Genomic DNA, 26,342 nt, shown 5'->3' on the forward strand with positions numbered 1-26,342 from the left:
CTTTCCAGAATTATATAGCCCATGCGTAAAGCGCAAAACTTTGCACGAAACGTTTAACTATGAAATATCGCTTTACGGCGTTAAGCCGTATTTTTGCTAAGTATGTCTATTGATTACAAGACTCGGTCTATCGTTTGTGTGCTGACGAAGTCCTAATCCTAAATGATCTTGCATAATTCGGTTCCATCTATCAGAATTAAGCTTTCTTACTTTTTTCCCACATTGTTTTACAAACAATGTTTTTGACTAATCTACTTGGAAGGCTGACCGGGTAATTTATCGACGATCTTCCATCTTCGATGAACTTTACTGACTATGAACCAAAGGAAATGTTGGCAGCGCCAACCGTTCGGTAGAAAATTCGTATATAATAGTTTGAACCTTTTTTGTTCTTTTCTCTCTAAAAAAATTTGCCTAATTTTACATCCAGAATTTTGCAGAACGTAAAGGGGAATGGATGAACTTTTCCAATGTTCGTTTATGATAATATAATATAAGTAATAATCGCATAAACACTTATCAGTGTAAAATATTTATTATTTTCTAAGATGTTTTTGACTTCATTACCCAAATACTTGCATGAATTTAATTATAATCTTAAATACCGTCATCCATACGAATGCGCTTTAAGATGCTTCAGACAAAGCACAAAAATCAACCGTTTACGTCAAAATTGACGGGCTAATTTTCTCTAATCACATATGTATAATGTGACAGTATCGATTATATTTTGTGACAGAACACACTTTGCCATTTCAACCGCAATGTTTGTTTGATTCCTCTCGCTGGAACCTTTATATTTTAGCATTTTGGCTCTTCCCATGTGGCTGAAGAAGGAGCGCAGGCCATTATTACTAGATTTAAAGGAGAGCTCTGGCACTTTTTTTAAGCATTGTCTATTTTCCGAAGTGCTGTTGGGTGCATTCCAATTGGAGACCCCAAAGCGAACTTTGTCAATTAACTGCTAATAAAAGTAGTGATTACGGTAGCTGTATTGAGCATTTACACGGGGGAGGCGAGCACCCCAATTAAACGTCAATTTAAAAAACTGCACGAGAAGAACCGAAAAAATTTTCACTGGGCTATATGGAACTTATCGTGTGCTTGCCTTAAACATACCTCCCGTAACATTAGCGTAAAAACAAGACATTGGCTAACATCAAGAAAACCGTTTCCGTCAGGGCTAGAGTGCACAAACACTTTCGCCATGTGATCAAACAGGAATCGGAGATCACTGATCAGAAAGCAGATCAGTTGAACGAATCACTGTCCCAAAGGCTGAACCACCTAAGCAACTGCACCGCCACCCAAAAGGTGTGCTACATAGTTCGTTTGCCTCCTCTTACAAACGTCTCGACCGACATTGGCATAGCTTCAATGCTAACTGCCCTCTGGCGGGTAGAATGCATCTCCTTTTAGGCTTTCTCTTTTCAGAGGAAAGCTTCAAGAAGCGGCTGTTGGCGCCGCAGACGGTTCGACGATTTGTGCTTGATTCGGTAAATATCTGCGTCTGTGTGTGTGTGTGTGTTTTTGCGGGCGGTGGCATGCAATAATAACACGGCTGACTTTTAAAGCTCTCCGTTGGCACACAGCTTAGGATCAAGTCTAAGCAAGAAACAGGAGGGTATGGGTATCTTGTCCCTGAGAAACGATGCTGTTAGCTCAGCGTCTTTGTGTATGACCTCGTTAGTTGTCTGAAGAAGATTTCTCCGCTATAGCTTTTGTGAAAGACGTTAAGCGAGGCAGCAAAGAATCGCAGAGTCTGCGGCAATTGCATCGATCGACTAAACCAACTTCAACACAATATTACGTGTCAATGTAAGTACTTGTACGATATGTTCCATGCTATGTAATAGATCGGTAAGATATTTAGGTAATAGCAAATTTCGTACAGATATGTTAAGCGATAGAAGCTTAACTTGCTGCTCAAGACGTTTGAATGGTACATAACAAAGTGCATTAGCTATTAAGGTGCTGTCTTCAGTAAAAACTGATAAGCGGATGAAGTGAAAGCCACATTACCTAGATGTCAGTGTCAGGAATGAAGTTGAATCGTGGAAACAAATATCTTCACATTAATCTAGCCCTAAACTGGGCATAGGTCCGTTTTCTTCTGCATCAGAACAGAGCGGAGTATAGCAGCGAGTATAGTGTGTGGCATGTATAGAAGATTGGTGGAATATTAGCGATGCCGACAGTTCTTGTAGCTTTTTCATTCAAAGTCCATATTAACGTAAGAATCTAATCTATTTTCCATTGTAGTTTGCATTTAGTGTAGTCCGGATATTGGTGACGATTCATGCGTCATTGTGACGCTTATCGCACCCCCGAGCTAATAACAAGCATTTCCTCTACCATTCCATCTTCAGATATTAAATAGAACCCCAGACACAGCAGGGCGTCGACTGGGACAATTGGGAAGGCCCTACAAAATGAAAAACGATCTATCAGCCATACGTTTGGATGGCACTTGTTCCGTAGATCAGTTAACTAACAGTTATCTAATTTAAGATCTGAATTCTGCCAATATTACACGACAGATGCCTCTTGCACAGCGCACACAACTGTTTCGACGAGCTCACATTGATTCGCTAGTCAGTAGCCACGATGATTTTCGGAATCAAGTTGAACGGGACTTCACTCAGGTCCGTCGCCAGATGGACAGAGACATCATCGCTGCGGTTCTATTGCCTAGATACAGCCCACGTCCTGGAGGGGCTAATTACGTTTCGTCATGCCCGCATCATTCGTTGACTACTGCTCGTAGCGCGAGCTCCACTAGCTGCCATGCTCTATCCAAGGTGTGAACCATTTCGGAAAAGAGTGCAATATTCTACAACTTCATTGTGTATATGCATGCTGACTTCAACAGTAAACCTGTACGAACTCATCAAAGTATCTATCTTTCTGTTTCAGAAAACTGAATTCGACCACACATATTTCTATGACAGCTCGTCTACTCGCCGCAGGCTGTATTAAAAGTAGGCAATGAATGCCAAAGAAGACGCAAATTTGGGTTAAACGAAGAGCTTCATTACGACACGCTCTTAGCAGCATGGACTCAATACGAGTCAGACTTACACACATAGAATATATATGTAAGATGTTGTTGTAAATAAAAATACTAAAAACGTCTGTATCGGAAAATTGTTTCTAACTATTTTTTTTTACCAAAGACATTGTTAGCTCGCAGTCCTTTAAAGCCCGTATAATTTAACTCTATGTATGCCAGCTGTGCTTGAGAATTGCAAGCCACTATTCATTCTGTAAATTGATGAATTAATTTCATCCAATGTTACTTATACGTTTTTTTTTTCTATAGTCCGTTGATGTGCTAGGTATTGCACATCTGGGGTTTCTTGTTGCAAAATTATCACAGACACAACGAAGGGATTTGTTCGCTATTAAGCAGAGCAACAAAAACATTTGCACACGATGTGCATATATGTATATGTAAATAAACGATTAGTACATCTCGACATTTATCCGCTGCCCTATGCTAAAAAGATAACGTCATATTGTCGATAAGATCTACTTGCCAAGTAGTTACGGCACACGTCGGCGCTTCTACAGTCAGAAGCAGAATCCGGCGGGAGATTTCTGTCTTAGCTGTATTACGCACAAACGTAAACGCTGGGAAGTCAGATCGCTTAACAGTTTGTTAAAAAGGATTACATAATTTTTTTTCAAACGCTATCCTGCTGTAGTTAACTTGTATCTACGAGTAATCTAATTGGCCGCCAGTGCCAAATGTCTTCTTTTTTTCACTTATTTATACAGGCATATATGTATATAACTATGCGATCCGATGCGTGGGTTAACTTTTTTTGTTTGTCTTCAATGTAAACAGACAGGCCAGTAGCCGGCGGCTCTTGGCTATATGGCAGGCTCGTGCAAACTGAGCAGCAGCTGCGGCAGCAACTCGAGCAGTAAGAGACAGTCACTTTAAGTTCTTGCCTGAAGTCCGTTTGTGGGCCTTTTCGTCATACGAAATGGTCTTGCACTTTTTCCTGTCTACGTTAATCAGGAACAAAGAAAGAAACATAACAAGGATTCCACAGACCTGACATGCCACCCTGTCACCTACCTACTTATCGAGCTATTCTACGGGCACGAGGCATAGAACGCTTGTTGTCAGTCCCAGTGCTTGCTGTTAGACGATAGGCATATCCCATGATTATCCTCAGTAGTGTACACCGCGTATCAAAGCACATACTATTAGCTCATGATTATGAGTTCTTGACAGAATAAACACATAAAAACATTGGTTGAACTAAACGCAGAATAACGTAAATAGGGTAGCGTAACGAAGGGACGAAAGCTACTCGATACGGCCGCTTGGTAATCACTTCTATCTGACGTGCCTATTCACAGCCGAATCGAGCAACATTCACAAGGTTCATAATTTGCCCTTGATGGCTTCCGCTATCTCTTTTTGATGACATAATTTCAGCTTTTACGACCGGCCTCTATTTTTCACCATTGCTGTGAATATCTGCCAGGATAGGCACCTTAATAAGGGAAATCTGGAAAGAACGAGCAGGACTCCTGCTATGCATCAGCTTACCGTTCTGATGAATCAGTTACGACAGCCTGATATTTTAATTATACCGGATTAAACAAATTGAAACGTTTCGATAGGTATTTTCGAAATTATGCTCATACAATAACGAAATGTGAAGCCTTCGTCACAGCTTGGTAGATTTTCTATCGTTAGTATTATTCAGTGAATAGTTTGTCACTGCATTCGTACAGTGGAAAAAATACATTACATTTTTATTTATATATATATCTTTGAAAACTTACTATTTATTCTCATCTATCAGTAACATTGCTTTTGTAAAGACTGTTTTTTTTATAAAGTTTAAGCCCCTAAGATAGGATCTTTTGTGTTTTACACACCTATCACGGTAACTGTACGTGAGGTTGGTATCGCCTCTGAAAACAGGTGTTAAAAAAAGATAGATCTTGCCTCACATAAATAGCCTGTTGGCGTTCAAACATATATTAACAACCGTCGCAAGTTTTCTACTACGGCACCTTATTTCTCCTAGAAGATTTGTTTGCCGTATAAAATGTTACTCTATTTCGTGGGAGTCCTCATAGGGTTTTTTTTTTTTAGGAAACTTGGCGATTATTAGCGATTAACTAGGTAGAAAAATTCCATTCTGTGCTGTGAGCCCTATAAAAACAGACAAACTCCTGCTCCCTGTAAATATAACTTGACTCATCGAGACGTCAGGTGAACTGCGAACGTTACTTGAGTGTATATCTTCAATATGAATAGATCTGTAGACCCTTAATTAAATATAGTATAAGCTGCGGCCCATTTGATAAACGTACTTATTGTGTTTTTATGCATAGCTTCTATATGCCGCAGTTGTGGGGTGTAGAGTTAACTGTTACGAGATCTCCTATCAACTACGAACTATTTGCATTTATTTGTTGATGTAAGTTTACGACGAGGTGGAGTTCGGCAGAATGTCATCTCGTTTCAACCAAAGTGATGTACTCAAAATTGACCACTCGACCCCTGTGAACATTTTATAATACGGAGGCATTAAGAACTCGATGAGGATTTAGCCTCGAAAAAAAATAACAGCAACAACTTTGAATGAAAATTATTTCAAAGTACGATAGATATTCTTTAACTAGTATCGTTTTGCTCGTGGATATAGTTTACGGATTCCTGGTTTCAGGAGGCCAGCCTTTGCATATTTAGCCAAGTAAACGTTTAGTTAAGGCGCTGTATTTATGCGGGACTCCAGTTTCCGAGAGAAATTTTTTTCTTAGAAGCAATCTTTTCCGATGTCTAATTTTCTACATATATTTATTTTAAGCTATACAAAAGTAATGTATTGCTTGGCACCTGACAAACGAACCACAAGTTATTTAATTGATTATAGGTATTTGCAGTACGGTTCGCCGTAACAATCTTGTCAGTGAATAATTAAGTGAAAAGAAAACCTCCGTACCCGTAATGAGTGAATGTCTTTTGTTTCAATGTTCAGCAGGTATCAAGCGCTTCATCCACGTCGCCTCTTTGTATTTCGGTAAAGGCCGGAACAGGACCTCTTAACGATGATACACTCCTAATCAGTCCAACTGGTCGGCCTATAAAGGAAAGATATTACAAGCCATTACCGGACGAACAGCTCAAAGAAATTGACGACATCATGGCTCCTATTCTGAACAAAAGTAAGCAAAAGAAGGTCAATATGTTCCTAACGTTATTGATTGCAATTGATCTTCAAACACAGTATGAATGACTGCTGCTGAAGATCGAAGAAGTAGCGTACACAGAAAGATAGTTTACAGCAAGATCTGTGGCTGGCCGTCGATACTGTGTAGCATAAGTACAGCTGCCGCTGTTCAGTTCCAATCAAGAAGTTGTCATGTGATTTTCTTGTTGAATACGTAATCGATAGCGCTGAATGTAGCATACATCTGTTGCATATGACTTTATTTTTCTTATAGAGAAAGTGTTTACCTCCTCGTCGTTCTATGAAGATGCCAATTCAACCTACCCGACCGTTGAGGAACAGGTACGTGTCTGTGACTCCTCATCGCAGTGATCAAGTTAACTGTTATGGAAACAAAACTCTACATACACGCACATACGGTGGCCTATACTAAGGAATATACTAACAGGAAACTGCCGTAGAAGCAAACATATAGAGACCGCATTGCCATAGAAGTATTTGCATATTCGCTGAGGTAGAGACTGTATAGCTCCAACGAGTTCGCTTGTACATGAATCGCATATTTCTTTGACCAGTGGTTCATGTCTCTCCTATGTCTATTCTACACTGGCCTGGGACTTGACAGTTACGACATTCAAGTTTACAGTACCCAATAAACATCATATAAATCTTAAGAAGTTCCTTTCTGTAAATAGCGTTCTTTATCCCTCATGTTTATTGCTTGTGAAGTAAGTAACTTGGACACCTATCAGATCCGGCAGCATGCACTTCGTGAAGTGCTTTTCACTAGACGCGAGCACATTTGTCTTTTGATCTCATTTTTTTTAAATAGTATGTTCCTTAAATCTGCCTGTTTTACATAACAGGCTAGATTCGTTGGTTGGCTAGTGTATTGCCTTGAGGTAAAGAATTCAGCCTGTAGTCCAATCATTACTTCAGGCTCCTAACCTAATAGGTCTAAAAGCACGCACACACGTCAAACTCATATTTCTCAAGTCACGAATAGTGATCAGAAGGTCGAAACGAAAGGTAGCATGCCATGCAATTGACTAACCCCCGTGAGACGATATTACCCTTAATGAATTACCACATTCACGTATAATAGGTATATGCTAACTTCATATAACCGAATACAACGCCATTTTGAATTCTTTAAATGTGCCTTATTTGTGATATTATCCTATGGGACTAGGTGAAAGGAAGAGTTAATACCTTGTTTACATTGTTTATCTAAATCCAGGGTACTAAGTTATACCGACATTAGAGACTACAAAAAGTGATGCATAAATAATGATAAAGTTGCTGTGATACGGTTATCTAGGACCTACGATGATGCTCTAAGAGTGCCGCAGGACTTTAGGCAAAGTAAACTTGTTTAGAACAGTTGAGTCTACAATTCGTCTTTGCAGGTTGGGATGGCGCGTAAAATTGCCGAAAGCCTTTCAAGTGATTCCAACGCTCAGTCAAAAGGAGCAAACATGTTCTTCCGTCGAGTGAAACGAAGTCACAAATGGGTTCATCAAGGTCTGTGGGTCGCCGGTCCATGCATTTTCGGTGGCTGTTAAATTCAGAACTACCTAGCTTTAACATTCAAATGATAGCGCTATTGCCAACGGCTTGTCGGAGACATTTTAGGAGACATTTCCACTATGTAGCTACTATCGATTTTGACCCCGTCAAGCCTCATCTCTCAACTTTAGAATCGTTTAACTGAACTTTCATCCTGCTCATCAACTTAAAAGCCAACTGCACAAAGGAAACAATGCAAGAATCATCTGCTAGCAGAAAGTAATGACATACCTTTGATGTAAGCGGCCTTTAGCCTGTATCAGAGATACATTACGATAGTGTACTATAGTTAGTCACGGTAAACCATCACGCACAGCTGATACGTACGAAACTCAACTAATAATATCGATTAAGCACATAAGGTATGTAATTTATGGTTTGGTTACCTTAAGGTAATGTAACTGTAATACTTTGATGTACCGGAAAGGGAAATTTCGTTAAAGGATTCTTCTAATCAAAACATTTCTGTCCTTGCGAAAACTGTAAATCATATTAGTACTCGAAAATCAGTATGTCATGGTTAACAGCCCCTATTTCGACTACTTGTTGTGACACCATGGGGCAGGCTAGCAGGAAGATCCTTCTTAAATCCATACAAAATTACCTGAAAAAAGTTAGTAAACGTAATAGTAGCCAAATTTTTACTAAAGTGGTACAAGCATACAGTATTGCGATATCTATAGCACTACCTTAAATCAATGGCTTCCGTCCCATAACAAGCATCCCCAACATAACAAGCAAAGCCGAATCGCTTTTCCCAGATTCGTTATCATTGCTCTACGCCGAAAGCCATTGCTCGATGAAAAACTAAACATCTTAGTTTTAATATTTCTTTATCTAAATGGCCGTTTGCGCCTACAAAGCACAAAATCAGAGTACCGCGCTTTTAAGCTTCTAAGAAGATATACGATTCTCCACGACGAAATCCAACATATTTGACTTAGGCGAGCACGCCTTCATCACCAATTGCATCCTATGTGCTCATACGATCATATTTTACTAAAATTACATCTATTATCTCACTTTCATACACATTTGGATGTTTAGCAATCAAATTAAACTTCAGTTTGCCTTAAAAAATATCCTTCGGTAGAAAAATAATCTACTACTTACTAAACCCATTAGAATATCTGGAGTGGGCTTTAAGACAGCTGATAGTTGAAATTTCTTATTTCAGCTCCGGGAATTTCTGAGTCAGAATACACCGAAACTGAGGATTGTTCGACTGTCCCAGATCCCGACAAATTTCCAGGTGTTAAAATTTCTAAGGTAAGACCTGGTAGGATGTTGCAATGTCTTCAATATCTGTGAATTTTCTGCTTAACATCTAATTCGCTTAAGTCAAACAAACCTTTATGCTGACCAACCGAGCCGTTTTAATTAGGTTGAAATTAAGTAGAAAGGGCCTTAAGTTTGTTCGTTATTTTCTGATATTTCGTAATTGATAATTGCTAGAATTCATGTTGGGTAATAAGCATAGGATGCGATAAATATCATCGAATTTAGACAATCAGTGCGATATTTACGTGGGTCAAAGCATTTTTCCACCACCAAATGCTAACATAGTACCATATAACTAGGCATACGTAATAGGCTCCAAACTCTATGAACTATAAATTGATGTTTTAGACAGCTATACGCTTAACTTGTATGTCCAGTTCTATCTATAAATTACCTAGTCTCCACAATAGGTACCTTATTAAGCCATTTGCTCACGGTATTTTAATATGCGCCCCAACCTTTGCTGGGTATTGTCCACTGATGCTTCACTCCTTCGCCTTCATCGAAGGACCAGCTCGAACGACTCATTGCTTGAATCGCTTTCACTCTTTTGATGGGTGCATGAAATCGACTACGATCAAGGAATGGCCTTGATAACATGCACTGATCTGAAAACTCGCTTATTATTTGGCTCCGGCTTTTAGACCCATCGGGGTTCGTAGATGGCGTAATTCACAGTGTAACGTATATGTAAATAGGAGATGTACATATTTGTTGAATTATCTTCTACACTCATAACATTATCGGATCGTTCGAGTTTTATGGCTTGTAGGTGATCAAGCCTCGTCACTCTGAAACGAACGTATTCGGTTTAATGTGTCTATTGATGAATCCCATTGACACTATAGAAACCTACAATTGCTCATCTTCACTGGGTTTGTCATGCATATAAAGGTGTATCATAAGATCGGGAGATAATCTGAGCTGGCTTTGTTTTTCATGCCCTTTATCAAAAGGGCATACAGCGGCAGCGCTTTTGGCACATCTATAAATTAAGCCTGGAATAGCATGCATGTGAACGTCACGGTTTAATAAGTCATATTTGTATATTTTTAAGAGCCCATCTAGCTGATTTGATAGGCCTGCAAGATCGGGCAGTTGTTGTCTAGCAAGTACGAACCGGCTTTCTAACGCGACACTGAAGAGTATTGTTTTCATGAAATCGCTTTGGTACGCACGTTTTATGCCACACAGACCATTATTGGTGATCGCTCGCCAGGTTCGTCCTAGAAATACCTGATAACGTTATCTCTAATATTGAGGCTGAATGATGAAGAAGCCTTAACCGATACGTAAACATCGGCTTTAGCAACAAACTAAGCAACTGATACTTTTTGAAGTTTTCAACCATCTCCCAGAAAAAAAATGCCGTTGTCGACTCGATGGCAAAAAACGAACGAAGGTAAATTTCTTTGCTTACTATATAAGGGTAGAAAAAGTAAACTACTGCCAGAGCTATATGTTTCGCACACTTCCGAACAAAACTGTTTAAAAACTTCAAATTTACATTAGAGTGTTTCGAAAGGGAAAAATTTTACATATTTATATTAGGTAGGCAAGATTTTTCCTTGAGATTTAGTTTTCTCCATAATTTTTCTGTCATTACTGATTACTATCAGCATTTGTTTTAAGTTGGCTACACATTTTACATTTGATGGAATAGTTTAACTTATTGTTTCTGTAAGATCGGTATTATTTATAGCAAATAGTAATGTTTGGGTAAAAAAATCCTTGTCCACATTAGACTATAAATCAATCGGTCCTGATCGCTGAAAGGAGTTGTTGAAAAAATTAAGGCATACTGTTAATGAATTCGATGATTTTTCTATATTAAGGTTTTCAAGCTTCTTCATCATCGATCGCACAAAATCTTGTGAGCAGTATAAACAATTCTGCGTTGTTCAGGGAGGTATCATAAATTCTCAGTCTCAGAAGGCCATCCCCAGATCCCGGGGAGTGAACTGTAAAACACTTGGTAAACATGGAGGATGGAAGTTAAATAGTCGTTCATAGAAAAATTGGCTTTTCCTTTTTCTCTTTAGGAGCCTCCGAAATTGAAACTTCTCATGGCTCCCAGCGTATCCAAATGGGAAGAATCGACGGCTGCACAGGTGCGCAGGAGTTATTCTGCTTTTATCCGCTAGTAAAGATTTTTCAAAATAAACTACCTTATTTATCGTCTACTTTTAGGTCGTGTAATTGCATATGGAATATTATTTACGGCACCCGTCAAGCCTACCGGGTAGATAACGCCAATATTTATGAAGTCCTAACTACTAATATTCACCTCTTTGTGGCTTTCGTTATTCTATTGATTATTGAATAGGATATAACTGTGAGTCCTGAAGTTTGTCTAGATATTGTCAAGGGATTAAATTCGCCCAGTGGCAAAGGCTCGCAGATGTTTGCCAAACGCAAGAAAAAGGTACGTACCTTTTTTGTCCTGCTAACGAAGCCCTTAGAATAACAAGCGTAACTTTGTCACATTGTTGCCATTATCTAGTTCATTCGCCGAAATGATTTTGCCATCTCCCACAACGTTGTGGCTATCCTTGTTATCTCACAGTGAGCCTCGAAGCTACGTTGCTTTGTTTTTAAGCAGTTCTGCTACTTTGACACGGTCACACAAAGATACTATGGTTAGTTCCATATTCCATAATATTGATCTAATCATTAATTTCGAAAACGATAGCGTTCTGCTACGCTAGTTGACTTTAACCTTGCTACAGCCTCTAAAAGTTATAGCTTCGTTCCAGTGCAATACTTCCATTATCTCAAAACAAAGTTACATCTGTTTAAATTAGATTTGAACGAATCTTATCCCATTTACATAAAGCCCAAAAAAGTTAAGAAGATTTCACGCTGGCACCTGTGGGAAGTGTTCACCGATTCCTCGAAAAATGGTGGTCGCTTCTTGACAACCCGGTTTCATTTCCATTACGGTCGGCAGAACCCGGAAAACTGAGCAGTTTCCATACTTAAATGTCTTGTACACCTACCACTGTAATTTTTCTTCGGTTTACTTGCCTTGCATAAAAAATATTATGCAGAAAATGATAGTTGTGAAAACACTTCAAATTTGTCCTAAAGCTATACAACAATAATAGCTTAGTTAATAACGTTGTAAATAAGCTTTATATAAATAACTACATTATTTTTGCAGTTATGCTTCATAGACACTGGATAGGTTAGTTATTTCAGTGGTACAATAGTTTATGATACATACAGTGCCATGGAAGGGGTAAGAAGAGGATCTGAAATTGTGTACTCGTGTTAATTAATTGGTCGAACTCAAATACGATATAGGTTGTTAGACGGCAAAATTGGCGTTTGTTATCATTGTTTATCAGTGAATGGATGACGTGGATTAACTAACACCAAATGTTCACGTGTAAATTCGTAAAAATCACCCATTTTGGAAAAAGTACACTTCATGAGGTACATCTGATGACGTTTGCTCCTTCTCGATGTTTTTCGAAGGTAGCAGACTATAAAGGCTCATACGGTTCAATTTTAACTTTAATAAACAACTTGGAACCTTCCAACGTCTCCATTGAGTACTACTGGAATAGTGTAGTACGAAGGAGGACATTGTTAAAACATGTTTGCTTAATGTGGTCGGGTTATATAGCAAAACGATAGAAAGACTAAATATCGTGAAACCTACTTTTTGAAAACCTGCCATTTAGGTTAGGGTTTCACTAAATATGCATGCATACATAGTAGCGTAAGGCTTTTGCGACCTTCATGGGAGGGGTCTTTCTTGCCAAAGTAGCCCGACTTGTGCCTAAGTCACTTAATGGCGATGATTTTTATGGCCGTTAAGGACCACATTGGATAAAGGTACATGAATCTCTCTTCGAAATAATCTACTTTACGTTGACTTGAGATCCCATGGTATTGCCGATCTCATTAGGTTGTATGTTATAAAAGAGAAAAAGTTGGAAACCATTGTATTGTGTCGCTCTACACTAAGAACGAGACACAAACATTCTACAGTGATCGTTATAGGGAAGAATATTGAATTCACCTAACTAATTATAAGCTTTTTTTTTATATGATTGAGGTAATCACGAATGCGATTGCAGTTATATAGAGATGACGCTAAACGTTGCAGTGTCTGTACGTACATTCGCAGTGCGTATAGGTGATCAGTAGACGATCGTAGAGAAAAGCAACATGCTTTTACTGCCTATTACAAAGAACGTAAAAAATATATATTGCAGCTCTTACCATTTAGTCATGTATATTTACGCATTCGAATACTATTTCTTTTTTATATATTTAAATTTTGCCATATTTTTTTAGCAAATGGTTGTGTGCTTGTTAGTAACTCGCGGTGATAACGAAATTAATTAATTTCCGTAGTCTGAAGATTGGGTTGTCGACGTAGATAAGTTGAAAGCACAGCTTGGTGATAGGTGGCCTGAAAAAGACCGACCTGAAGATGATGCCTCAGTCGAGCCCCCTCCACCTCTGCGACCACCGATTCAGGCGCCTAGAATCAAAGAAATATCCTCTCCGGCCGATCGGTAAGAGGTTCTTTTCAATAACACATATATATATATATATTTGTTTTCTTTATTGGAATTATAACTTTTTCGAGGCCACAATAGCAGAAGCTATCTATCTTGCAAAATGGTGAAAATTTGCATGGCTGAATGTTTAGCCTTTTGCTAATTTCAAAGATAAGCTCACAATAAGTTAGTAAACGTTTGTCTTGTATTTCCTAAAGAAATCGTAGCATGATTATTGTTTAGGGTCACCATTAGAGAACTTACGTTTAAAAGTTTCATGAGACAAATGTTTTTCCACGTTACAATTTAGCAATATATTCAGAATAGATAAAATTCAACTACCAGATGCATTCAGTGTTTGCATTAGAGGGACGGGCGAGGATATCAGCTTCTCTGCTATATGATGCAGGACTTGAGCATGAGCAGAGTGTAACATTGCATATCTGATATGGGACGCTTTTACTTATCTCATCGTTTTTTCTATTCAGCCAAGGATATGCACCTCGGCAGAAACTAAATCTGTCGTTTCTACGTTTAAAAACTGTCATATTGTTGCCCCTGACTTATACTTATCAATTACATCTCGTTTAACATAACAGACGATAGTGAGACGGTTTAGATTCAATGATAGGAAGTATTAAACCCCATCGAAGTGTATCTGATGCTGCTAACAAATCCATCCTCTAATCATTCATATAGACACGATTAACTGTAATATTTCAAAAACCGGATGCAATGCCCTGTTTCCTTTTTCAATATATACATATATTTTATAACGTTATAAGCTAGTATAGGGACTTAGCGTATTAGACCTTAAGCTCATTTTATCGGTCTTAGATATGCTAATTATTGCTAACGTCGACATACCTCGATCCATCCTGAGTAGATTTTTAAAATAACCAGGTAATTCACAATGTTACAAAATTAGTGTTCGTATGAATTTGTCCTTCTATTGTCAGGTACCTTAACCAGATCGGCCAGCAGGCCACCCAGTCTCGTTTACGATTGGTAAAAAGTCCTTGGGAAGCTGCAATGGAGAGTCCAACTGGTGCCGTTGATTCTGCCTTCCAAACCGTGCACGAGCTCGGCTCAGGTAAAGAAGGCCTCTTAGTTCAAAGTTGGACCACCATGTAACTTCCTATCATATTTCGGTTTGCGAAAACTGAATATGTTGGTATTTGGTTAAGGGTATTGTGCGTTTACCACGTATTGCTTGAACAGTGTGCAATGGGCCACATTAGCTTCAAATGAAAGAAGTTTTGATCCTGAATGGATTCTCACTTAAACAACTCTGACATATTATTAGTACAATTTGTTAGAAGCGTGAATACTCTGAGTGGAGCTGGTAGGACTTGGTTTATCTCTTTTTTTTGGCCTTTTATTCATTGTTCCAATAGACTACTAAATACATCCATAGTTTCGACTAGTCAATACGGCATGTCAGAGGAGATGTAGCGATGATATGCCGCAAATTATTCTGGCATGCTTGGGTCTATTGGTCTGTATATTGTCTTCCCTTTATCAAATATGGGCTTGAAATAGTATGGCTTTTGTGCGATGTGCCCTCAAAGGCTCTGTCTGTTGAAAACACGTAGTTCTAACAGTTAGGCCTACTCCAACCCAACTTGTAAATCAGTCACTTGAATCTGATAGCCTTTGTATGATCACACCGTGTTTTCTAGAAGTACCGTGGGACAATCAATCGGTCCGCATCCCGTTGGCGCCTCTGTCGTTTCCATCGGGCCCAGAAGTGAGCATAGCATCGTTCGATACATTACCGGCGCGTTCTCCTCGCGGCTGGGGTCAAGGAGCAAGCACAGCTACGCAAAATGTTTGCGTCACCGTCAATAAGAAGAAGCCACGTATGTGCTTTAGCTCTTTCGCTTATAAGCAATTTCGCAAAATAGCATTATTTTGAATTAGCATATTTATAGGGTTTAGAGAAAGGTTCTAGCTAATGATAGATGAACTCAGCCTTCGTCACGCTGGAAAAAGTATCGTCTATTTCTACGTGAGTAAATTATTATAATGATATATTTTTGACGTGCTGTTTTCGGTTCCGTAAACGTTCCGGTTTCACAGTTTATTCATTTAGACATTGCATATTACTAAACGTTTTTCTCGATTGCGTAGGCAATAAACACATAATGTGGGGTAAGACCCGAAAATTTTAAATGATCAATGAAATGAATGGTTTAAATTATCAAAACTCGCTCCCAAACTCTAATTTTATTTTCTGCTACAAGCCATACCTGTAACCGGAACATGTGAGGGACATCCCAAGGACGGCTCGGACGATTTACGCGTGTTTTTATTGTAATTTGCATTTAGTGTTGAGCGTGCTTTATAATGTGAGTGGCACATTTGGGAAAAAAATTGGGTTTATATAACATGTATGCCTCTCCCAAATGACTATAGCCATTCTGTATTTTACGCATATATTAAGTACATTTATTGCTAGACGATAGTGCTTGAATTTCAATGAAGATCGAATAGCATATTTATGGCATTATGTGAGACTTCTGTTTAACTTATGTTCGCAAACTGGCAAATTTCTTTTTATAACTTTGCGTTCCAATTGTTTCAAACATTCGTTTTGAACTTCAATCACTGGATGCCATCGACACGCTTGCTCTCCCTACCTACCCCCGTCCCTCCATCTCGCTACCTTTACCTATCTATCTTATAGAATTTTTATTAGTTCTAAATCCAGTTATATAGGTAAATATTCACGGCATAGCCGTCGTCGATACAACTACATCGTTTCACACTTGTTCAGGCGCATAATATATCCAAATGTAATTACAAGTTCCGATGAATCTCAACTTCTATCCAAGCACATCCTCCATTGTGACAACCACAAACCGACGGATCCGAATGACGCGAGCGTTTCGCTTTCTGACGGATATAAATGACCTTTTACAGATGTCTGCGCCATTTTATGATGGGTAATGAGCGGTTCTGATAAGCCACTATGCTCGCTATTCTAGATAATTACTAACAATACCGATATCTCACAAATCAATGTAAGTAGCAACTTATGTAACATATAGCAATGCTTGCCATATCCTATAGGTCAGTAACACTATATAATAATGCTACAATTGCTTGCTAGCTATTTAATAAGCACGCATGTTTTCAGCTCCCCCCCCACCCAAACCAAGTAAGATTCGCCCAGCTCAATGTAAAGCCACTGCTACAGCTGCATCCGTGTCGCCGATAACTATTGGCTCCCCATGCGTGGCACCCCTCCAAAGTCAACCAGGAGATGTTCAGCTCGACATTGAAGTGGGACCACCGGCTCAATTTTTCAATTCATACAACGAGTTCATCCAGGCACCCCCAGCTAGTCATTCATATTATCCGCTCCGCAGTAGCAGTGCGTCTAGCTCGGTACCGAGCTATGCTCCCGCTTCTACACCGTTCACTGTCCATGACGTAAGTAAACTTCCGCTTTAACATGCTCAGCAAAGAATAGTCAGTCATCGAAAACTTTTTCTCATACATACACTAACGCGTGTATGTGATAAGTTGCATTGGAATTTCGAGGGATCAGTCAAAAAGCGGCCTGCACAATTCGGCCAAGATGTTTCGTCTTCGAAGCTACTTCAGGACGTTCAGGACCTGAATCTAGTGATCAACTGTGACGTTTTATAAACACGCTTATATAATACGTATACGTTTGCATTTGTATGTTTTCGTTCCATGTGCTATGTACTGATAAATCCAAAGCTGTTTCTTTTCTCAATATTGGTTGTCAGCGCCAGAACTTCAATACGGCACCTCGGGGCTTCGGATTTGGCGTCTCGAAGAATCCCTCAAATTTTCGATCGGTGCACCTCTAATAGTTGTTATCGGCTTATGCATCTCAGCCCCGGTATGCTATTATGTTGAAGCGACTTTCAAAGTCCAAACAACTACGACAAGCACAATATACGCCGACGGCATGTGTGCGTACCTGTTGAAAGTCTGCCCGGATCACGCCTTGGTATGGAATCACAAAAGGCCGATAAATAAGACGAAAAATTACTTAAGGGAAAATAACAAAAAATTAGGCTACTACGTATAGCAGCAACAGTGTTTTTTTTTGTTTCGATCACAGTCTCATGCAGTGATACGCTTGACTACCCGCTTGTATCAGTGTGCTGATCCCTAGCAGATACAATCTAGCATTTATTTTGCCACAAGTGCTTTCGGGCATTACCCAATCGAATGGTGCCTTATTGATAGAAATACTAACGAGAATTAGATTATAAAATGCACAACTGTTTTATTTATTAGCACCCGCCAAGTACAACTATTTGCAGCTTTTACGATATGTACCGCAATGGCGCGATTTTCGAAAATAATAAACGACATTGTTTTTACAAAATTAAATGCTATCAGTTATTTAGGTCAGCTTCAAGTAGAGTACTAACGTTATCATTGTACAATGATATGATAAAACGAAAATGAGAAATACGGAATGTTATCAGCTAATCGACAATTGTGAGGTTATTTTGGTCATAGGTAAAACCGTACTTCAAGAAACGGCCAACTGATCATTTACAGAACAGCTAATGAGATTTTACTACATCCTGGCAAATATAATTAGGTCTTATTTAGCGGTGTGTATTTATCTTATTATAGATTATAACTGGTGATTCTTTAGTGAAAACAAAATGTTACGGTTGTAGATTGTGTAGGTGTACATAGATTGCGGTTCTGTGTACGAATATCAAGCTTTACCTCAAGCATTAAGAGAAGTTTTGTTTTCATCCATTTGGGTTAGAACCGCAAACAAGTTCGTCGGCCAAATTCGGAAACGAACTGCTAATAGATTGGTAAGGTTCTGAAGTTAAAGGCCGTGATGACACATGTTAGGTCCCCCTAATGCATGCTTCATTTAATCTCATGCTTCTCCAGCCTAGAAGCGCACCTCTCAGAGGTGCCTGTGTGACAGCCAATGTCTCTTGAAACCGAGCTATTTTCAAGCGGTAGTAAATACTAATAAGAACATAATTAACTTTTGGCGAACGGCGTGCCCTTTTTAAATGCCACGACACTGTCCGACTTTCTGAACATGTTTTTTGAGAAACATTTAACTTATGTACATTTGCTTAACTTAATTATTTATAACTTTGTGTATCACAGTTGCACTACTAAGGTTGTTCGCGTGCAGGGTACGTGATGCTTGGACGTTGTTGTGGCGAGGCGAAAAATGACCGCCAAACAATTTCTATGAACATCAAACACTAACTTTGCACTTTTGCATGTGCGTGCGTGCGTGCGTACGCGTCATGTCACTGCGTCCTACACTATGATCACTACCGCCAATGCTGCTAGCACCTATTGCTGCTACTATTACTGGCAGATGCATCTGGGCTCGCAGATACTTACGCGTAAACTTTTTCGTCAAATTTCTACGTCTTAAACATTGGTCAGTAAGCAAAATATACCGAACAGACGCACAACGTCTATAGCTGTCGTTTCTTACCCATTGCTGACTTGTTACCGTTACTATATTACAAAATCATTCCTGGTCAAGCTTTGTGAAACAAACAAGTTCAAAGGCCGCATCAGCCTGAGAAGGCCGAGATCAAAAAGTCTCATATAACATATAATCAGCATTAATCGACATTAAATTATTGCTTGAATATGAACCTAGCGGAATAGTCTGATGCGGCGGTTTTAAAGTAGAGTAAAGCGTATCAAATATGCTTGTTTTGATAACTCGGGAAACGTTGTTTCCGCGCTCAGTTGTCTCAGCTAGCACCGTGCTATGGTCACTCCTGACAGGATACTTACGAGCCTATAGGCAGTGGAGATCAACTATACTTTTGTTTGATTTGTGCATCAGACAACCGATTAGGAACTTAGATAAATTCCCAACTTTCTCGCTTATTGAAAAAAAGTTGACGCGCGAGCGAGTCCATAAATAGTCTAAAAGACACCATGGTAGCCAATTGACGAGACACTAAAATGCTGAGAGACCGTCTCGTCTCAAAATAAAATTAATTATCCGTCAGGAAGTAATTTATGAAGGTATAACAGTATTATATGCTGAAAAAATCGTTCGATAGCATAGAAGTACACGTAATAGTACATCTTTGAAACCTATAGCCCAATAGATATTTGTTGTCCAAATGATTCAAAAAGGACACGTTAAATGAACGACTGTTCCTTGAAGATTGGCTAAATTTATTAGTGAAATGGAAATGGGCCTTAAGAAGTTTTTTACGAAAGCAGTCAGGAACCCAGGCGAGACGTGTCCTCTTCTGGCGAAGTTGGCCATGTAACTATGGATATTATAGAGAACCACATCACGGGCGCGCGAGCGAAGGAAGCTCATTTTGGGAAAAATTTTAGATTGAAAGTCGTCTTGTGTTTTGAACGAACCCTTGACACATTGTTCGAAGAGTTCCGTATAGAGATAGAAAATTGTTTGAGCGTTAGCTTCGGAAAAAAAAGAAATACGTTAAGAGATCTTTAAAAATGGAAATCAGAAAAAATAGGTTAGATATGTGGATCATTGAGTAGCAATAACGTACAAAGTCAGCGGTAAGCTGTCAAACTTAAACAGCAGTAAGTGGACTTTCCATACATGTCAAGTGACGCGACTAGCATCCTAGTTCTAGAGGAACCTCGACGATGATTGAGGCGAAAATCGTCTAGATGAGACATTATTTATTTATATGATAAAGCCCGTTTCTCCTATAAATTTTCGCTTAAAATCAGATTATCTTATAGATCCTTAAGGGGTTCAGGATCAAGACATTCATTCTTCCATAGGACATTTGTTAGCACTAAACTTGTATGATTTATTTTTTAGATCAAAATCTGCAAAAACGGCCTCAAGCCTGCGTTGGTTCGGGGATTGGTAGAGCGGTAGGTAAGGCTCATTAGCGAGACGAATAAGTTATGTGGTCAATAGATCTTTGTAGCGCCACAGGAAATAAGCTTACTTTGAAAAGAGCTACTGCTGACAGACTCCAAATACAAAAAAGAATTAAGCTGCTATGTGAAGTCGAAGATATTAACGGATTTACGTTAAAACTAAGTATGTTCGGAAATCTTGCTTCGGCTAAATCTTGGCCTTAGGTTGAGGTATCTTGTAGTTCTTTGCACAGCAAATATAATTACCTCTAACTGTAAAAGGCTTTACGTTGCTTCTATCTAAAAACTCAATTTTCGGTTTTATGCCTGATACTGCCGTTAGGCATCCGATCAGACGGTTGACTGGCTCCCAGCACGAAAGTACGTATGTCTACGCTTAGATTCGATCTCCAGGTGTTTTAAGTTTACGAGACAAATATCACTACGCTATGCTAATATTACTATATTGGTAGGATCGTAAATGTAATCAAATTATAATAAAGCTATACCTCACAGAGTGTAATTATTACTTAATTGTATATGGCAATGAATACTGTAGTAGGGATTAGACATATGGAAGTGTATCAAACATTTGCTTTGCCACGAATTAGCAGTTATATCCTCAGTCTCTCACACCGAATAATTCTTCATGAGTAGACTGGCTGACACACCTCATAGGAAACTGGCCTGTATGGCAACTGGTTCTGTTTTTAGCTTTGACGAACAAAAATGGCCATGTAAAGATCGATGCACGAAAAGATTTCCTACTACAGCATTCATTTTATAGTTAGCACATAGATACAACGCGTGCAGAAAACATTAAATAGCTTCCAGCACCCGGGTCACGGCGTCCCTCATCAGCCCTTCAGATTAACCCAAGCTGGACGAAACCAGTGCCGTGGTCGGTTAACACCGTCCTACCAGCGCGGTTAGATGCAACAAGGCGTCCGCACTAACGGACCCCTTCCTGTAACTAACTTTGCAATTGTAGTTTTGTAGCATCAAAGACCAACGCGTTAAGTTCGCCTTTCCTTTCTAGTAGTTTAGTGCATCGCTATCGGTAACAACTTCCACATATCGTCCTTACGAGTATGGCAGGAAATTCTCATACAATAGCTAAGTACTCGATCTCTAAAGAATGCCGTCTACCCTCAGCGTCAGGCAAGCAGCGACTGGCGTAAGCAATGACCCGCTCGCATCCTTCTTTTACCTAGACTAGTACTGCTTCTCCTCCAGCAGGCGCTCGTCTGTGACCTCGTTTCTAGATCTTGCTGAAGACATTGACCGGCTCATCTTTGGTTTTGGATTCCAGCAAGTATACCCCCTGTCATGGTCGTTGTTCACACGAAATACTTCGCGCTGGCCACGGCGCGGAAGGGGCTTGCAAACTACGAAAAATCCAGTATAAGCTACCCGTAATAGAAACCTAAGCCTTTCCAAACAACGCGGAGGTAGACAGAGTTTCCACTAACAAGATATTTTCCGATCTGGGAAATATCCACCAGCGGTGATCTTGTAGCCTAAATGGTTCATCTTCCGAATTATAAAAGTGTAGTTTTTTGCTTTCAGCCGCGAGGCCAGCAGGGCCGATAGCCGTCAGTACTTTTGCACGTGTGTCATGCTAATGTCAAAGTCACGTGGGTAGACTATGATACCGACAAAGTAAACGAGATTTGTTTGGTATTTTAAAGGCCCAACGATTTTGTCCATCAGCATCCCCTTGAGCTGATACAGCCTCCGCGGCGTAGAAATTGGTTTTTTTTTCCTGGTCGTCCGTGTGCGTGCTGACCCATGGGTATCCGCTGATCAGATCCGGGTGCTAAAGTAGAGGGCGTCGATGCGCAACAACAGGTACATATCTCGCTTCGCGGCAGAGTTCCGCTTTCGGTAGTGGACACAGAAATATATGGTCCCGTTTTTTCGTCACCAGAATTTTTCTACTGGAAAAAAACCCTGGGATGAATGAGGGTCCGATGATGCCGTTGCTCAACATTGAACCTCATCTTCTATGACCTGCCTTTCTACAGGTGCAAATCGCCACGGATCGGTGGTAAAGCACCGAGTGGGTTCACGTGCTGAACAAGATCAGTATGAATCTGTCCGGCTGACCGAAAAGATGCCTTTATTGGCCCATAAAGATATAGGCGTTACTCTTGTTGTCAATCCCGTGTCTAGCCTGACCCGTTGTCATCGATCTTCTGAGCTAGCAAGTGACACGTGACAAAGCCCCGACATTCGTGCTCACGACGCCGTACGGGGACGCATCTCTGTAGAAACCCTTAAAGAACAGCTGAAGATCCCATCCAGTTGCCAGATGATCACAAATCGGATAACGGAACCTTCAATGTTTAAGAACTGAAACCTTCTAAAGAACAGCCTACTTATAACCATATTTACCACAGGGTTACGAGATTCTCCCTAAAGTTACATATAAGGCATCTATATATATATATATATATATATATATATATATATATACATAGGTGTGTAAAAAATAATTGAGGTTTGCCGATCTGTTTATAAGAAAAATTATTTTATTTTAGACGCTGTGTTTCGCCAATGGAATCACGAAGCACTGCGTCGACAGTTCAATGTATGTGCTACCATAACAATCCCATCTAAATAAACTGGCTGGGTGGCTGGTTAGCGGCGACTTTTCTTTGCGTGATCGCTGTGAAACGGTGGCATTAAGGGTCGAGACGACGACAAGCCGTTACCATCGCTGTCAACAAACACAAATGAAACGTCGAACGAACGATGAGGACGATGAATCAATACAACGACAAAGAGAAACGATTCAAGCGTGTTCACGGGTCGCTTGTCTCTTTGGTCTGCTTGATCGGGTTTTGGTCATGGCTTGACTTCCGCAGCAACGTCTGACACACAAGAGGCTTTCATTTTTGCGTGCGTTTCTGCTGCGCTATCGGCTTGTTTCTTCCAGCGTTCTCATCACTGGGTGACGCAGTAAATCAAAATGGCGATCGACCATCGCGCAGCTGCCGTACGGCTGCCGATCGGCCGTAACTATGGGACTGACGTTGTTACCGGCAACAGTCATGCTACGGCAGTGTTCGGAGCGCCGTCTATTTGCAAAGCTCTCTGACACCAATGGTAAGTTACAACTGGAAGCTGTTCCACCGTTGCCAACGTAGTGGCGCTAGAAGCTGTTTTAACCTCCTCTTAGCTGGTAATGCTGTTGTCGTTACCGCTTCTGCAAAAGGAAGCAGACGCAGCAGCCGCAGTAACTGAAGCGCCGGCGAAGCGGCAGAGCAAGGGAAGCGATAACGGTAGGAGCGGTGGCAGCGTCGAATCTAACGACGAACTGCACAGACTGGTCGATCGGCTGGCTGACTGACTTGATCTGCTGAGGGTCTTTCAGCTGGTCGAGCTGGTTGTTGTCCGTAGTTCGCTGCTGCTGAAACCTCATCACTGGATTGAAGTCTAGAGTCGTGTTAATAGCAGTAGTGCTCGCCGCAAATGAGGAGCCCTGGAAGAGCTGGGTCGGATAGTATCCACTGGGTCAGTAGTACTGGGTAGTGGAGCAGTGTCAGAACAACGTCGGCTTCCGTTAAGGGACGACGAGCACTACGCCGAACATAACTCCATTACTCGCACGCTCATTCGCCCGACTAACGTTGTACCTGTCTCCGTTCTTCATTGACTGTGACGCACTTTATTACGGTGCATTGTAGTCAGCCATATTCTGTCCGTGCGCAAGTCTTTGTTGTTTACCAAACAGTCGAAAGCACTTCGGCCTGCTGCTGCTGGTTCTAATAGTAGAACCGTAGGCTTTTTCAGGCTGTCTCATACGGCTAATGAGCTAAATCGCTGGCTGGCCAGCCTCACCGATATTAGTATACCTTCTGATTTCTGTCGCACTAACGTATAGCGTAGCAGAAAGCGACGACATCAGCCGAGGCCGGCTTACCTCCGCCGCAGTAGTAACTTCATTGGCCATTAATGGTGCGTGTCTAACTTGTGTATAGAGTACCCGCTGCGCAATCAACCTGACCTGACGTCAAGACCTGCAAAGTCAGTAGGATTTACTACAAAAAAAAAACATCTGACAATACGACACGCTCAAAACATCATATAGGCGTTGATCTGGCGCTAGTAGAAGTGCTTAACTTAGGAGAATGTTGAGAACGAACTCACTGCTCAATGGTCTTATGTGAGCACCTTCAGTACAACAAAGGTGAAGTGCAAGTAACGGAAGTGTACTTCGGAACTTGTCGTCGTTGATATCCTACTCGTCGTGATACTTATAGCGAGTCATCGCAGCTGTGGCCAGAATCTTAGCAGTTCATTCAAAGGCGGGAGTGGAGGCGTTAGTTCGATACTGACATAGTCTTTGGCCAGAAATTATCGGACCGTGCGTCAGGGCAGTGCTGGAAGAATATTACCAGCGAATGAGGAGATCGAGATTACGCTGAGGTAAGCAGACATTTTTAAATAACGCTTCTCCCGCTTTCTTTTCAGAGCTCTATAGCAGAGAATATTATAGTAATAACCTAATCGTCATTCTTATAAATAGTTCACTTCTACAAGTTAAAAATGATATGAGTTAAGCCTCTATTGTCTTTGCGTAATCCAATCAACAGGTCATATGCCTCTGTTTGTGTAGCTACGGAACCATTAATGATAAACAAATTGATTTTTTGTTCCGATACACATCTGTACCCATTTTAACATACAGGTTAACAAACTGCATTGCAAATAGTACTATAATTGGATAAGGTGTCCACCTAGGCGCTCTAGGGTACACTCCGGCCTTTTTAGAGTACCTAATAATACAATATAATTTTTCTAAAATGTTGTTTTCGTACAATATTATCGTCATCATCTGAAGATACCTTCGTATTATTGTAGGATGCGCTAATGCTACCAGTGTTCGATTTCATAGTAAACTTCACTGAAACCTAAATCCTAACCCAACCCGACCCAACCCAAATTAAACATAGATAGGTAAGTATTTCGGTAACCTCTGGTGTGCTAACAGCATTATAACAAGACGACTGATGAAACAGTATCTTCCGTCAGGTGTGCAGATTGCATCGAAGAATCAGTGCACATCTATAGTACTCGACTTGCCCCAATGGGTATGGCAAAAAGAATTATTTGTATTTAATGCAACGGCTATGTACATGTTAGTTTGAGGCTTTAGGAAAGTTCTTCTTCTTTTGGGTCAAATTTCCCTTTGAGGCTGACAGCGTTGCACTTAGCTAAACTGCAACTAAGATTAATACAGACAATGACTGCACAGCATCGACACACAACGGAAAGCTTTATTGATTTATACATTTAAGTGTCTTTCTGCTGGCCGAGAAGAGACTTACGAAAATACACACTTGTCGTAAAGCGAATGCCCCTTTCAACATGAGGAAATATCGTGTCAGATTTAAACTTACTATCCGATATAAACTCTTCCGTCTGTTTTGCGGGGAAGTCCTCTCTCTGTTCACAGTGACTAAAAGGCATTTCCTCGCTTATTGCCGCGTTCGCCTATTTTCTATTTTTTTTGCGGCTTTTAGCAAATCCTGTTCTTATCACCTGCCAGACTGTGCTGGGCGACGTAACCCCGTCCTAACTGAGAACGGCCTGTGTGAAACAGCAGTCAGGTAGATGTCGCCAGTTCCCCTTGCACACCCCGATCGTACTGCGACGCACAACTATTCGACCTCAATTTGTTTCTTACTTCAGCTGCTACTATGAACGATTACAACTACAATTGATTTACCATGATGACTACGATTATGTTTACAGTTATTCAGCTACTTGGGGCATCGACGGGCTGCCACGTTTTCGTTTGGTAGGCCATCCGGTCGTTGAAAACTACCCATCTTATGACACACGATATTCGTCAATATACGCGTGGAACTTTCTGCACTTTTTACTCGTTTATTCATAATTATATATA

At 40.3% G+C, this 26,342-nt stretch overlaps 2 protein-coding genes across 5 annotated transcripts in view; both read left to right on the forward strand.

Annotated features, from left to right (window-relative positions):
• The window catches only part of LOC111249167 (uncharacterized), a 32,638-nt gene extending 14,691 nt beyond the window's left edge, over positions 1–17,947 (forward strand). For 2 of the 4 annotated variants that reach the window (XM_086976972.1, XM_086976974.1), the window contains 11 exons: positions 6,012–6,198; positions 6,478–6,545; positions 7,613–7,727; positions 8,950–9,041; positions 11,096–11,164; positions 11,380–11,478; positions 13,422–13,585; positions 14,530–14,663; positions 15,253–15,432; positions 16,713–17,008; positions 17,303–17,947. In XM_086976972.1, the coding sequence (XP_086833098.1) occupies positions 6,012–6,198; positions 6,478–6,545; positions 7,613–7,727; positions 8,950–9,041; positions 11,096–11,164; positions 11,380–11,478; positions 13,422–13,585; positions 14,530–14,663; positions 15,253–15,432; positions 16,713–17,008; positions 17,303–17,464 (1,566 nt within the window). In that variant the 3' untranslated portion in view covers positions 17,465–17,947. The remainder of the gene's footprint in view (positions 1–6,011; positions 6,199–6,477; positions 6,546–7,612; positions 7,728–8,949; positions 9,042–11,095; positions 11,165–11,379; positions 11,479–13,421; positions 13,586–14,529; positions 14,664–15,252; positions 15,433–16,712; positions 17,009–17,302) is intronic. The other 2 variants (XM_086976973.1, XM_022802680.2) reach the window with 2 other exon arrangements.
• Positions 17,948–22,980: 5,033 nt separating this feature from the next.
• Positions 22,981–26,342, forward strand: part of LOC111243451 (uncharacterized) — a 16,046-nt gene continuing 12,684 nt past the window's right edge. The window contains exon 1 of the mRNA XM_022789032.2: positions 22,981–24,859. The gene's annotated coding sequence lies outside the window, so the exon portion shown is untranslated. The remainder of the gene's footprint in view (positions 24,860–26,342) is intronic.

This window comes from Varroa destructor, unplaced genomic scaffold (genome assembly GCF_002443255.2).
Source record: "Varroa destructor unplaced genomic scaffold, Vdes_3.0 BEIS01000001.1, whole genome shotgun sequence".
Lineage (NCBI taxonomy): Eukaryota > Metazoa > Arthropoda > Arachnida > Mesostigmata > Varroidae > Varroa > Varroa destructor.